This window comes from Podarcis gaigeae (assembly GCF_964106915.1).
Source record: "Podarcis gaigeae genome assembly, chromosome: 8".
Classification (NCBI taxonomy): domain Eukaryota; kingdom Metazoa; phylum Chordata; class Lepidosauria; order Squamata; family Lacertidae; genus Podarcis; species Podarcis gaigeae.
In genome coordinates this window covers 18,331,816-18,344,956 of record NC_139684.1, presented here as the reverse complement: position 1 = coordinate 18,344,956, position 13,141 = coordinate 18,331,816, and the positions used below count along the sequence as shown (strand labels likewise).

General features: G+C 47.2%; 2 protein-coding genes across 4 annotated transcripts in view; one reads left to right on the top strand and one right to left on the bottom strand.

The window, feature by feature from the left end:
- NOC2L (NOC2 like nucleolar associated transcriptional repressor) overlaps positions 1 to 13,141 on the top strand; it is a 129,281-nt gene that overhangs the window by 5,630 nt on the left and 110,510 nt on the right. For both annotated transcript variants that reach the window (XM_083752567.1, XM_083752569.1), the window contains one exon: positions 492 to 572. The gene's annotated coding sequence lies outside the window, so the exon portion shown is untranslated. The remainder of the gene's footprint in view (positions 1 to 491; positions 573 to 13,141) is intronic.
- The window catches only part of KLHL17 (kelch like family member 17), a 38,064-nt gene continuing 32,494 nt past the window's right edge, over positions 7,572 to 13,141 (bottom strand). For both annotated transcript variants that reach the window (XM_083752668.1, XM_083752669.1), the window contains exon 12: positions 7,572 to 12,688. In XM_083752668.1, coding sequence (XP_083608794.1) covers positions 12,460 to 12,688 — 229 coding nt within the window. In that variant the 3' untranslated portion in view covers positions 7,572 to 12,459. The remainder of the gene's footprint in view (positions 12,689 to 13,141) is intronic.

Here is a 13,141-nt window from a genome sequence, read left to right as displayed (position 1 = left end):
GAATCTCACTGGCTGATCTCACATACCTACTCCGGTGTTAGTTACACAAAAATCAACCCTGGCATTTCCAGGAGGGATCGGGATGCAAGCTTTCAGGTCACACAGAACTGTTCCTCAGGTTAGATGTTCAGTGAAAGGTAGTGGGGGAGGTGTTGGGGGGAGAGCAAAGTGCCTGTCTATACTTCAATGTGAATTGTGAACCACTTGTGCCTCCTTTATTTCCCCCTTGCCCATGCACCACTTCTCTTTCAACAACTGCTGTCCCACACTGTCTCTTCCCTAAATCTGGAGACACCCTACGTTTTGAAAATCCAAATAGAAGAGCTACACCGATTGCATAGGGAATCTCCACATTTAGGAAGGAGAAGGCAGTAGATACTGCCACATGGGGTTCACAGCCCACCTTAAGACAAGGTATGGACATACCCAAATATATCTCTGGGCAAGAGACATACTTCTTTTTAATTATGCTTTCTTCTCTCCATCTTCAGAAAGGGGAAAGGCTGTACATCAGTGGCAGAACACCTGCCTTGCATGCAGAAGGCCCCAGCTTCAATCCCCAGCATCTCCAGGTAGGCTTGGCAAGGCCCCTGTCTGGGGTTTTTGCACGTATTATTTTCCTTTAAACTGCTTCTCAAAGCGGCCTGCAGCCTAAGCACCAAATATTGAAAATGACAATATGTTGAAATAAAACATTCTGGATAAGATCAAATATAGAATACACATCTAAAGCAGCATAATTAACAGGAAAATAATACCTGCTGCTTTCAGTGTGTATTTAACATTATGGATGGGGGGGGGGGGAACAAATGCAAAAATAGAACAAATTTGCCTTATGGACTCCATTGCCTGCCCTACTTAGACAACTGTCTGCAGACCTGGCCCAAGGGTGCAAATCAGACGGGTGCTGTTTGAAGGACTAGTGGCTTAGCAGAAATTGCAGCCCATCAGGATTAATTGCCTTGCACACCATCTTCGTGTAACAACAGTAGACGATGCCAGAAATATTTACTTGTCATGACCTTAGAGGACTAGCATTGCAGAAGCAACGCCCAACCTTGTGAATGTACCGCAGGGCTGTGGAACTTGTAGCCTCCGGAGGTTGTTTGACTCCAGCTCCCCACAACTCTAGCCATCATGCCCCAATGTCTAGGGATGGGAAGGGATTGCAGTCCAACACCATGTTGAGGACCACACTTTCCCTATGCCAGCTTTGCTGTCTTTTGTTGGTTCGTGTGGGGAGCAAAGCAACACACTTTCAATAAGTTATCCAAACTAGTTGACAAGCAATAGACAGGCAACCTGTTCTTCCTCTTTACTGATTCCTCCTCTTTATTAGCTGCTTTTTGGTGAAGTAGATCACTGCCTCCCAAGCTTTACATTCTGCTTCTTCTCCAAGTTAGTCCTCAAGTGTTGAGCTATCCTGCGCTAGTGTTAACTTTTTGCCTCCAGCTTGGCCACATGTCAAACCCTTACTTAGGCTTGTTAGCCAGAGAGTAATAAACTGTGAGTTTTCTATATCTTTTAAACCAGCAACCTTACCAGGCAATTTCTTTGTGCACACCACTGGACCTTATTTTACAGTCTGGACTTGGGATGTACTGAGCATTGGCTCCTGTTTTCAAAACGCACTCACTCCAGCATCTGCAGCTCCCTCCAGCATTGCAAGGATGGCATGTGGGGTTCTGCTTTGCGCTGACAGCTTTTTGCCTCAGGTGGGAATGAAAATGCATTTGAAAAATTTCCTCCTTTTCACCTTGGGGCCTTGCAGCCCACATACCCGCCCTAAGGCAGGAGCCGTCCTGGTTGCCTCTGTTTGACAGCAGGGAAAGAGAGTCCCCAGATCAGCTCATCTGGACTTTCAGCAGCTGCTGTCAGTCAAGGCTGCTTCCTTCCATGGAAGGCTGGAGCTTATTAACTCCAAAGGGGAGCAGTTGGTTTGAGACAAGGGGAGTGAGCTGCTTGCTCAGATCAGTTTGCTAAGGAGAAATCTTTTCATTCCTGGCTGAAAACCTCTCTCCGTTTCTTAAAAAGAAACTATGACCTTTCTAGGAAACTCTGATTGGCACAATGCCTTTGTTTAGAGAAATGGGCTTTTCGAAAAGGCAGCACACAAGTTCTCGAGAGGGATATTTTCCTGCTGCTAGGCTACCATATTGCTTTTTGGCAATGTAGCAAAATATTTTATGGGTGCTCCTTTACCAGGGCACCAGTTCTCCTAACCTCCTCCTTATGAAAAGGCACCAAGTAATTCCCACTCGCCCTGTTCCATATGAGCACAGCTTGTATATATGTTCTGCATTAGTAAGAAATAAATCCTTTTGTGTGGCAGCAGCCACAATTTGGAACTCCCTGCCTGCTGACAGCAGGAAGGCACCTTCACAGTACTCTTTTCAACACCTGCTCGAAACATTTTTGTTTAGGCCAGCCTATCCGGACACACAGACTGCTGATATGTGTTTTAATCTGGCTTTTAGCTCATCGTTGATTTTAATTATTTTCTCAATGTTTTAAATAGTTGTTTTTAACTGGGGGTTTTTATTGGTGATTTCATTGTTTGGTCCTTTGAAGGTTTTCTTTAGAAATAATCAAGCAGTATATGCGTTTCATGAAATAGGTAGATGAAGTAGTAGGTATGCTCACAAAGCTGCCGCTTCAGGTAACTCGTTTTCAGGGCTTTCCTAAACCAGAGGTATAACAAAACAGCCAGGACATTCTCTCATGAAAGTATTGCTGATTATTTAGAGGAGGGAGGAAGCCTGTCTGCAACCTGGTGGTTCCCGCCCCTCCCCACAGTCTGCTCCCTCTTCCTGCCAGACCAGGACTGTGAGTTGCATATAGCACAACTTCAGAGTCCTCCTGTCTGCTAGGAATGTAGGAAACAGGCTTATGTACTGAGCCAGACAATTGGCCTATTATTATTATTTATTGAATTTACGTATCGCCCTATACCCAGATGTCTTAGAGCGGTTCACATATTGTCTACACCAGGGATGGGGAACTTCAAGCCTGGAGGCCAAATGTGGCCTTTCAAGCATTGGTACCTGGCCCTCATCTGGTACCTCCTCCTCTCCCCAGACCACACCCCTCACTGGCCTTGCTTCACCATCTTGAATGTTTTGCCAGGCCAGAACATATCCTTAAAGTCTGATTATGCCTCTTGCATTCCTCCTTATTCGAAGTGTTGTTGAATGTATATCTCACCCTTCATCCTCAACAAGCTCTGAGCAGCAAAAAGATAATCACAAATACGTCCCAAGACAGTTTAAAACATTCTAAAGACTGCATTTAAAAACTTCTAAAAGCAGCTACAATTTAAAACATTCTTCCATCCAGTGATCACGGGGTTGCCAGGAACATGATTTTTCAGCCACCCAATGCCCAAGTGAACAGGAATGCTTTCAGTTGTATTCACTTTTGTCTTGGACCCCACCCACCACCGGCATGTGGCCCTCGGAAGATTGTCCAGAAGGGAATGTGGCCCTCAGGCCCACCCTTGGTCGACACAAACTGGCTGCAGCTCTCCAGAGCTTCAGACAAGGTCTCCTCCCCAGCCCTACCTTACCTGGCAATGTCAGGGATTGAATCTGGGACCTTCTTCATCCAAAACAGATGCAAAGCAGGTCACAGCAGGTGTGAACTTGCCAGGTAAGATACAAATGCTAATAATAATAATAATAATAATAATAATAATAATAATAATGATAATTTATTATTTATACCCCGCCCATCTGGCTGAGTTTCCCCAGCCACTCTGGGCGGCTCCCAATCAGTGTTAAAAACAGTACAGCATTACATATTAAAAACTTCCCTGAACAGGGCTGCCTTAAGATGTCTTCTGAACGTCAGGTAATTCTTTATCTCTTTGACATCTGATGGGAGGGCGTTCCACAGGGCGGGTGCCACTACCGAGAAGGCCCTCTGTCTGGTTCCCTGTAGCCTCACTTCTCGCAATGAGGGAACCGCCAGAAGGCCCTCGGCGCTGGATCTCAGTGTCCGGGCTGAACGATGGGGGTGGAGACGCTCCTTCAGGTATACAGGACCGAGGCCGTTTAGGGCTTTAAAGGTCAGCACCAACACTTTGAATCATGCTCGGAAACGTACTGGGAGCCAATGCAGATCTCTCAGAACCGGTGTTATGTGGTCCCGGCGGCCACTCCCAGTCACCAGTCTAGCTGCCGCATTCTGGATTAATTGCAGTTTCCGGGTCACCTTCAAAGGTAGCCCCACGTAGAGCGCGTTGCAGTAGTCCAAGCGTGAGATAACTAGAGCATGCACCACTCTGGTGAGACAATCCGCGGGGAGGTAGGGTCTTAGCCTGCGTACCAGGTGGAGCTGGTAGACAGCTGCCCTGGACACAGAGTTAACCTGCGCCTCCATGGACAGCTGTGAGTCCAAAATGACTCCCAGGCTGCGCACCTGGTCCTTCAGGGGCACAGTTACCCCATTCAGGACCAGGGAATCCTCCACACCTGCCCGCCTCCTGTCCCCCAAAAACAGTACTTCTGTCTTGTCAGGATTCAACCTCAATCTGTTAGCCGCCATCCAACCTCCAACCGCCTCCAGGCACTCACACAGGACCTTCACCGCCTTCACTGGTTCTGATTTAAAGGAAAGGTAGAGCTGGGTGTCATCTGCATACTGATGAACACCCAGTCCAAACCCCCTGATGATCTCTCCCAGCGGCTTCATATAGATATTAAAAAGCATGGGGGAGAGGACAGAACCCTGAGGCACCCCACAAGTGAGAGCCCAGGGGTCTGAACACTCACCCCCCACCACCACTTTCTGGACACGGCCCAGGAGGAAGGAGCGGAACCACTGTATGACAGTGCCCCCAGCTCCCAGCCCCTCTAGACGGTCCAGAAGGATGTTATGGTCGATGGTGTCAAAGGCCGCTGAGAGATCCAGCAGAACTAGGAAACAGCTCTCACCCTTGTCCCTAGCCCGCCGGAGATCATCAACCAGCGCGACCAAGGCAGTTTCAGTCCCATGGTGAGGCCTGAATCCCGATTGGAAGGGATCCAAATGGTCCATTTCCTCCAGGCGTGCTTGGAGTTGTTCAGCAACCACCCGCTCAATCACCTTGCCCAGGAATGGCAGATTTGAGACTGGGATATAGTTGGCCAAATTGGCCGGGTCTAAGGATGTTTTTTTAAGAAGCGGTTTAATGACCGCCTCTTTCAGCGGGTCTGGGAAGGCTCCCTCACAGAGGGAAGCATTCACCACCCCGCAGAGCCCATCGCCCAGCCCTTCCCGGCTCGCTTTTATCAGCCAGGATGGGCAAGGATCAAGGAGACAGGTGGTCGGTTTCACTCGGCCAAGCAGCCTGTCCACATCCTCGGAGGTAACAGATTGGAATTGATCCCATGTAACAGGACCAGACAGAACTCTAGCACTCTCCCGCCCTGGCCCTGCTCCCACAGTGGAGTCTACCTCCTTCTGAATCTGAGCGATTTTATCTGCAAAAAACTTTGCAAAAGCATTGCAGGAGATCTTGGGGTCCCTACCAGGCCCCGGTGGTACAGGTGGTTCTGATAGATTGCGAACCACCTGAAAAAGTCTCCTGCTGCTGTTTTCTGCAGATGCAATGGAGGCGGCGAAGAAGGCCCTCTTCGCTGTCGCCATTGCCACTTGGTAGGCTCGACGTTGAGCTCTAACCCGTGTCCGGTCTGATTCAGAATGAGTTTTCCGCCACCGGCACTCTAGCCGTCTCAACGATTGTTTCATCACCCTCAGCTCCGGGGAAAACCACGGGGCTGTCCGGGCTCCATGCAATCGGAGAGGGCGCTTCGGAGCCAGACAGTCAATAGCCCTGGTTAATTCCGCATTCCAGCATGCCACCAGGGAATCAGCTGAAAGGCCATCAACTTGGGATAAAGCATCCCCTACCACTCTCTGGAAGCCAATTGGATCCATTAAGTGGCGGGGGCGGACCATCCGAATCGGTCCCACCTCCCTGCGGAGGGGAAGGGTTGCGGAGAAGTCCAGTTGCACCAGGAAGTGATCTGACCATGGCACTTCTTTTGTTTCGCTTTTAGTTAATGTCAGATCACCAACATCCGTAGAGGTAAACACCAAGTCTAAGGCATGTCCGTGGCTATGAGTTGGGCCAGACTTATTCAGGGACAGCCCCATGGAGGCCATGCTTTCCACGAAGTCCCGAGCGGCCCCTTGTAAGGTCGTGTCGGCATGGATGTTAAAATCCCCCAGGACAACCAAGCTAGGTGTCTCCAGGAGCATATCCGCCACGACCTGAAGCAGCTCGACTGTGCACACTTCCAGTCTTGCCCAGGGAATGGTGGTGAGTGCAAGAAAGAAGTGGTGTGCATTCCTTACTTTGCAGGCACACCTTTCCTGCTGCACTCAGGTGTTGGCTGTGGGCTTCCCATAATAAGCATCCGGCTGGCCACTGTGATAGCAGGTTGCTGGACAAGATGGGATTGTTGACAGTCTCTTTCTATGTTCTTAACATCCAGTTCTTTCGCACACTGCTTTGCTACCAAGGCACCACCGAATCCTGAGCTTTTACTCAAAGACCAGTGCTAAGTGCTGAAGACTTTAGCACTGGTCTCCAGAGAACACTTTCCATGGGATGAGCTCACATTTGCTCCCACCTGCAACGCACATGTACAGGGATTACATTCATTCTTTGACCACCCCCAGTAAGTGGCCACACAAACACACCATTCAATCAAGGTAAGCTTGTTTGAACTTATCTTGTTTCTGCTGAACCCTAGGAGCTTAAATTGGGAGTCTGAGGGCGCCCTCTCCTGGCCCATTCTATCCCAATTATTAGCCTTTATATTTTGTTGGTGCATTTGACTGTCTTTCCCCACAGGCCAAGGAATCCTGGAAATCATAGTTTACCCCTTGCGGAACTATAATTTCCAGCACCCTTAACCAACAACAGCTCCCAGGATTCTTTGGGGGGGAAAGCCCCGTGTTTTAAATGTGTAATACGGCGGTGACCCCAGATGTCAAATAACTTGGCTGGGCTTGAGTACTACGTGCCTTGACATAGGAGGGGGCATGATGTTCTGCCTCAGGTGGCGAAATACCTTGCACTGTTCCCTGGCAACGCTCTCTCACACACCCCTCACATATTCACCAAAGATCAGTTTAGTGAGGAACATGTTTGGTGAATGTATAAGGAGGGTTGTGTGTACAGCCCTATAGCCACTGGTCCAACGCCGCCCAGGAAGGACAGATTTGAACCCAGTTCTTCCTGATCCTCACTGGACACATAGCTTACGTACACACCATAAATTCTGTTTAAAGCACATGACTGCCCACGAAGAATCCTGGCCATTACAATTTACCCCTCGCAGAGCTACAGCTCCCAGCACCCTTACCAAACTACAGTTCTCAGGATTCTTTGGAGGAAACCATGTGCTTTAAATGTATGGTGTTTACATAGCCAAAGTGGTATAGTCCAGGATTGGTTTTGCCCCCTCATCTGCTGCAGCTGTGTGTATGTGAATTAAGGCTCATTTCAGACAAAGCCACGTACAGTATATCCACAATGTTGCAACATACAGGAGGTTAAAATAATTTTAAAAATGCAGTAGTCAAGAAAAAAACTTTTTTTTTAAATTTTACACACTGGCTTGTATTGCTCATATTCCTGCCCCGCCCCTGTTATAGTGCAAAAATTCAAAAACACAAAAGAAAAAGAAAAGTTTAAATGCACATAAATAAATTGACACACATTTACAGATACATTTAAAACAAAAACAGAAGGCTCCTCTGACATTGGCTGATTGAGCTAGGGGTTTGCACCATGGGTAAGCCAGAGAGCTTTTGGGTTGTGGCCAGCGAAGTTTTGCTCACAATAGACCCACTGGAATTAACACACTGAAGTTTGCCATGCCCTTTAATTTCGACGGGCCTGACTCTGAGCAGGACTAGCGCTGGACACAACCCAGTATTTCCAGATTGCTGTTAGGGAGCAGAGGAGTGCCAGGTTTAATCTCCCTCCCTCCCTCCTCAAGTCAGTTGCTACGGTCTTTGGACAATACATGCTCAACTCTGGATAAAGAAACGTCCTCAAAAGGCAGCAGGCCTGTGCTGGACAATAACATACTCTGGACGAAAAGCACTTCAAAAGTCATGTTAAGATTAGTCATTTTGGGTTAGTCAGTTGTGGGGTTGGATTAAGAAATGGCTAAAGAAAACCACACAGACATAAGAGAGGCGATGGATGACCCCCCCCCCCCCGGTTGGCCATAAAAGGTACTTCTTTTTCACAGTTTTGCTTATCAAGCCCACAGTCACTTTCTCTCTCCATTGTTCTGAGTTCACAATTGCCTAAGCTTCTTCCTTCCATCTCCTGGTGTCACTTTGGGCCAGATGGATTTAGATGCTCTCTTCCAATGATCAGTGGCTCCTTTTAAACTCAAGGACATCAAGAAGTGGACGTCAGTCTCTCTCCCCGTCACCCGTACAAATCAAGATGTCCAGCCTAGTTCCAATACAACGGGGTGTGCATTAGCAGGGTAACTCAAGGAGCAATTCCCCTGCAAAAACTTTTTTGTCAAAATGGGGCATCCATCATTGTTACTCATAGGCAACCCCAAAAGAGCACCTTCCACAAGTGAGGTGTGCAGATGACACATTTCAACAGAACATTGTTCCAAGGGGATGCACCCCTAGGCTACAGGAGAAGTTTCTTCAAAACAGATGCTTTGTGGATCTAGATGATGACTTGCCACTCTTCTTGCATTATGCTGTGGCTCACAACCAGGAATACAGGAAATGGCCAGAGTAAAAGACAGGTACACCTTCCTTAAAAAAAGACAAACTGTGGACTAGGCTGGTCCCTGCCAGTAGTACAGATTGATGAAGAACTCTAAGTCTTTGGACTGCAAGGAGAAACCTTGAATATCACATCAGAACTGCCCCTTTGCAACCTGTCACCCAAGAGCAGCAAGTGTTACCTACCTCTTCCAGCAAAGGCATGTCATGTGTCCCATGCCACCAGAGGCAAGCAAAGTATATACACATAAAAAACAAGCAGATGATGACAGAAGGTGACCAAACAGGCATTGGTTGTTGCATACAATTTGCCCCAACCACCCACAACCAAGAAGGAACTGAAGGCACTGATAGAAAAATAATAACAATTGTGTATCTTCTCCTAAAACAGGTGTGGAAAACCTTTGATCCTGCAGATGTTGCTGAGCTACAACTCCCACCATTCTCAGCTGATGGCCATGCTTGCTGGGGCTGATGGGAGTTGTAGTTCACAGCAACATCTGGAGCACCAAAGCTTCCCCATTCCTGCTCTAAAATGTACTGCAACTGGCAAAGCCCTGACAAAGCTTACTGGTGGAGAGATTGTTTATTCTGAGTGCTCAACTTTATTTTATTTCGAAAAGGTACTTTTAGAGGTACCCCCCCACCCCATTCAAAACATGCTCCCCACTTGCTGTTCCATGCAACCGGTGTGTCTGTATGAAGGGCTAAGCGTATCAGAAGCTGCGCTTTCCAGGAAAAACAATAGCACATGCAACTTTACGGACATAAATGTTCCCATTAAGTTACCTATGCAGTGCTGTTGGTAAGCAATAGGACCATGAGCTGGTCCCATCCCTGGACAAAAAGGTTTGGCACGAGCTCACTAAGCCAGGCTGGGTGCTCTTTGGTTAAAGCATGTTTAAATGCACATTTAAAGCACATGGCGTTTCCCTAAACAATCCATGGAACTGCAGTTTACAGAGCTAGAAGTCCCAGCACCCCTAAACTACCGTTACTAGGATTCTTTCGGAAGGGAGAAACCATGATCTTTAAATGTGCATTAAATCCGTTTTAAATGTATGGCACAAATATGACCCAGGTTCCACTCTCTGCAAAAGTACCTGTACCTGTCTCCCATTACCAAAACTAGGCCAAGGGAAATACCCACTCTTATCTAAGATACAACTCCCTGTTACCCTAGAAAGGTTCGGAAGCCCACCCCAGTGGCCAAAGAAACCAAGCCTGAATGTCTATCATAGATTAATTAACCCTTCAATGCAGCCACACACTGTGCAAGGAGCAGGGCAGGCCTATCATAACATGAGCCAGCCAAGAGCCTACCAGTTGTCTTTGTAAAGGCCTAGCCTGTTATTGCCACAGCAGATCGATCTGGTGGAAGGATATGGAGGGAGAGAAAAGGAAGAAATGGGGGGAGGGGGCAAATGAACAAGAGATCAGATAGGAGGGTATATAAATTAAAACTAAAACCAGAAGTCTTTAGCGAGATCAATTAGGCCACAGTTGCAGAATAGAGTCCAGAGGTTACTGAGGTACAAGAACTTCATCCGTTGCAATGCATGTCTTGGGATGGGTCGTCTCGAAGCTCCAGTCTCACCCCGTTCCCAAGCTCTTGAGTTGCACACAAATCGCATTAAGAGGCTAGTGTATAATGCAGTGAAACGTTATCTTAAAAGCAAACTCTTTCCTCCATAAGAGATGTTTTCATGGTGTAGGTGGGTCTCCAAACAAGGGCACTGTTCAAGTTTACAGTACAGATGCTACTCAAAATGTTTGTTATGCTCCAGTGGTATGTCAGTGTAGGGACCTTGGCCTATTCAGTGCAAGTTCTTCATATATGAATGCGGCATTAAAAAAAATAAAGAAAAGAATTGCACGCTTTCTCTGTCACACACATGTAGTCGATGCAAGCTTTTCCAAAGGCAATCCTTCCAAGTCACATCACACAAATCACAGTCTATAAGGAATTCTTCCTACATTTAGCACTGCTCAAGCAAAAACAGAAATGAAGTTAGGCGATGACTGTAGGGACTTCAACTGAAATTAACTGAGCAGTGTGCAATAGCGCTCTGAAATGAGCAGGATCTGAACATGAACTGTACAACCATACTGTGAAATGAGTGGCCATGGCACAACAGGACCCAAAATAAGCAGAATTTGAAGAGCTATTGCCACATGCCAGTCTGAAATGAATAACCGTTGCACCATAGTACCCAGAAACGAACAGAATTTGAAGAGCTATTGCACACTGAACGTGTGGAATGAATGGCGGTTGTCCAACACCACCCTGAAATGAGCAGAATTTGAAGAGGTACCATCCTGATGCGGGAGGGACTCGGGCAATGCCACTCTTGAATGCATGGGAGGTGTTCGAAGAGAGGGCAATTGAACATCTCTCTGCCCTTTCAGTGGGAAAGGCTGGGCAGCCCCCATTCATTTCAATGATATCTTTATACCAACCCATCCTTCAGCTGCCTCCGCCATCCCACAGATTGCACTTACTCTCTATTTGACAAAAAACATACATTATCATCACCTGGCTCCTCCTCCTCCCTTTTGGCAACTGTCCAACTTTTTTTTTTAAAAAAAAAAAGGAAGGAAGAATAGGGCAAATAAATAAATAAATAAATAAATAACATGGAGTGCAGAAAACCAGATGTGCGGGAAATGAAACAATAAAAAAAAACCTTAAAGAACTTTAGAAACGCAAGCGTCAAAAATTGAAAGTTAACAAATATAGAATAATATGAACACAGTCTTGTAACCTTGCTCCACCCTGTTAAAAGTTCCTTCGTTCTCCATAAGTACAATCCCAGAGCACCGTTGTCGGGCTAGCTTCTTCCTAATTATTTTTGGGAAGTGGGGTTGGGGAATCAAAACAGCAGAGCCAGCACATTGGCGGATGCCCCAAAACCCATGCCGCTGAAGAGGGCAGGAGAACGTCAGAAGTGGTGGCACATAACCAGGCTGACAGAGCGAGGGGCCACTGAACATGTTAAGAGGGCTTGTGTTGCAGCCATCTTCCCTCCAGCCCTGTTTTATTTTTTTAATTTTAAGGCATCCCTTTCAATAGACACCAGTGTGAGAGAAATAAGTGCATCACCTCACGAATCTGTAAGAGTACGCTATAGGCTTGGTAAGAAGTTTTGGCTAATTGTGACATTCACAGCTTACATTCAGCTGTTGGTGTAGCCGAAACAAGTGATCCTCCTGCCTGCTTTAGATGGGCTTTGTTTCTTTCTCAATTCCTTCCTTCCTTCCTTCCTTCCTTCCTTCCTTCCTTCCTTCCTTCCTTCCTTCCTTTCTTCTCGTTGTTTAAGCTCCATTGCAGGAGGTGGAACCAGAAGTCATGTCCAAACATGGAAGTAGGAGATTATTGAGTCCGGTCTTGACAGGACCAGGCAGAACCAGTCAGGTGATGATGAAAGAGATGGTGAAAACCAGGAGGGGCTCTTAGTGTTTCTTTCTTTCTCTTTTCTTTCTTAAAGAAGTGTGGTCTAAATCCCCATTTGGAGCTCCACCACAAGAACCAGAAATGGCCCCCTCAGAAAGTTATTACTAAAAATGTATGGACGCAGCATCAACGCCTTCATCACTCTCTTTCTTCACAAAGAATGGCTGCCGCAGGGGTCAGGCCAGGCTGGCTTTGCACTCCGACAGATGCTGCAGTCCCCTCGAGGCAAGGTGCGACCGGACTCTTTGTCAAAGACTCGTCGAGGACACCGATAGGGTAGGGGAGGAAGGGGGCGGGAAGTTGAGGAGTTCCAGCACAGCCACGCCCACGCTGCTGCGGCGGGTGAACATGCATGAAGCCGCCACCCACTTGTTGGTGCGCGGGTTGTACTTCTCGATGGAGTTGAGGCTGGAGCTGCCATCGTTGCCTCCCACTGCATATAGCCACCCGTCCATAGCCACCAAGTCATGGGTGCTCCTGAGGAGAGAAAGTCAAACCACTAGGTTACCAGCTGCGTGGATAGTGTCATTCTGCAATTTGGCCACTAGGTGGCATTGGATTTAATTTGTACACAGGAAACAAAGCAGCAGATGACTAAACATGGCTTGCCACTCTTCTTATTTTATGTTAGGGCTCGCAACTAGGAATCTGGTCATCACGTCCCCTGACGTTTTTCTCCATGGACCACTTGTAGAGTTGCAAAATATTCAGAAAAGGGTGACTGAAATGATCAAAGGGGTGGAGCGACTCCTGTATGAAGAAAGGTCGCAGCTGCTGGGACTTTTTAGTTTTTGTAAAATGGTGAGCAAGAGGAGAAGTGATAGAAGCTTGTGAAATGACACCTGGTGTGGAGAAGGGGAACGGGGAAATGTTTTCCTTCCTCTCGCAACACTAGAACTTGTGGACGTCCAATGAAGCTGAATGTTGGAA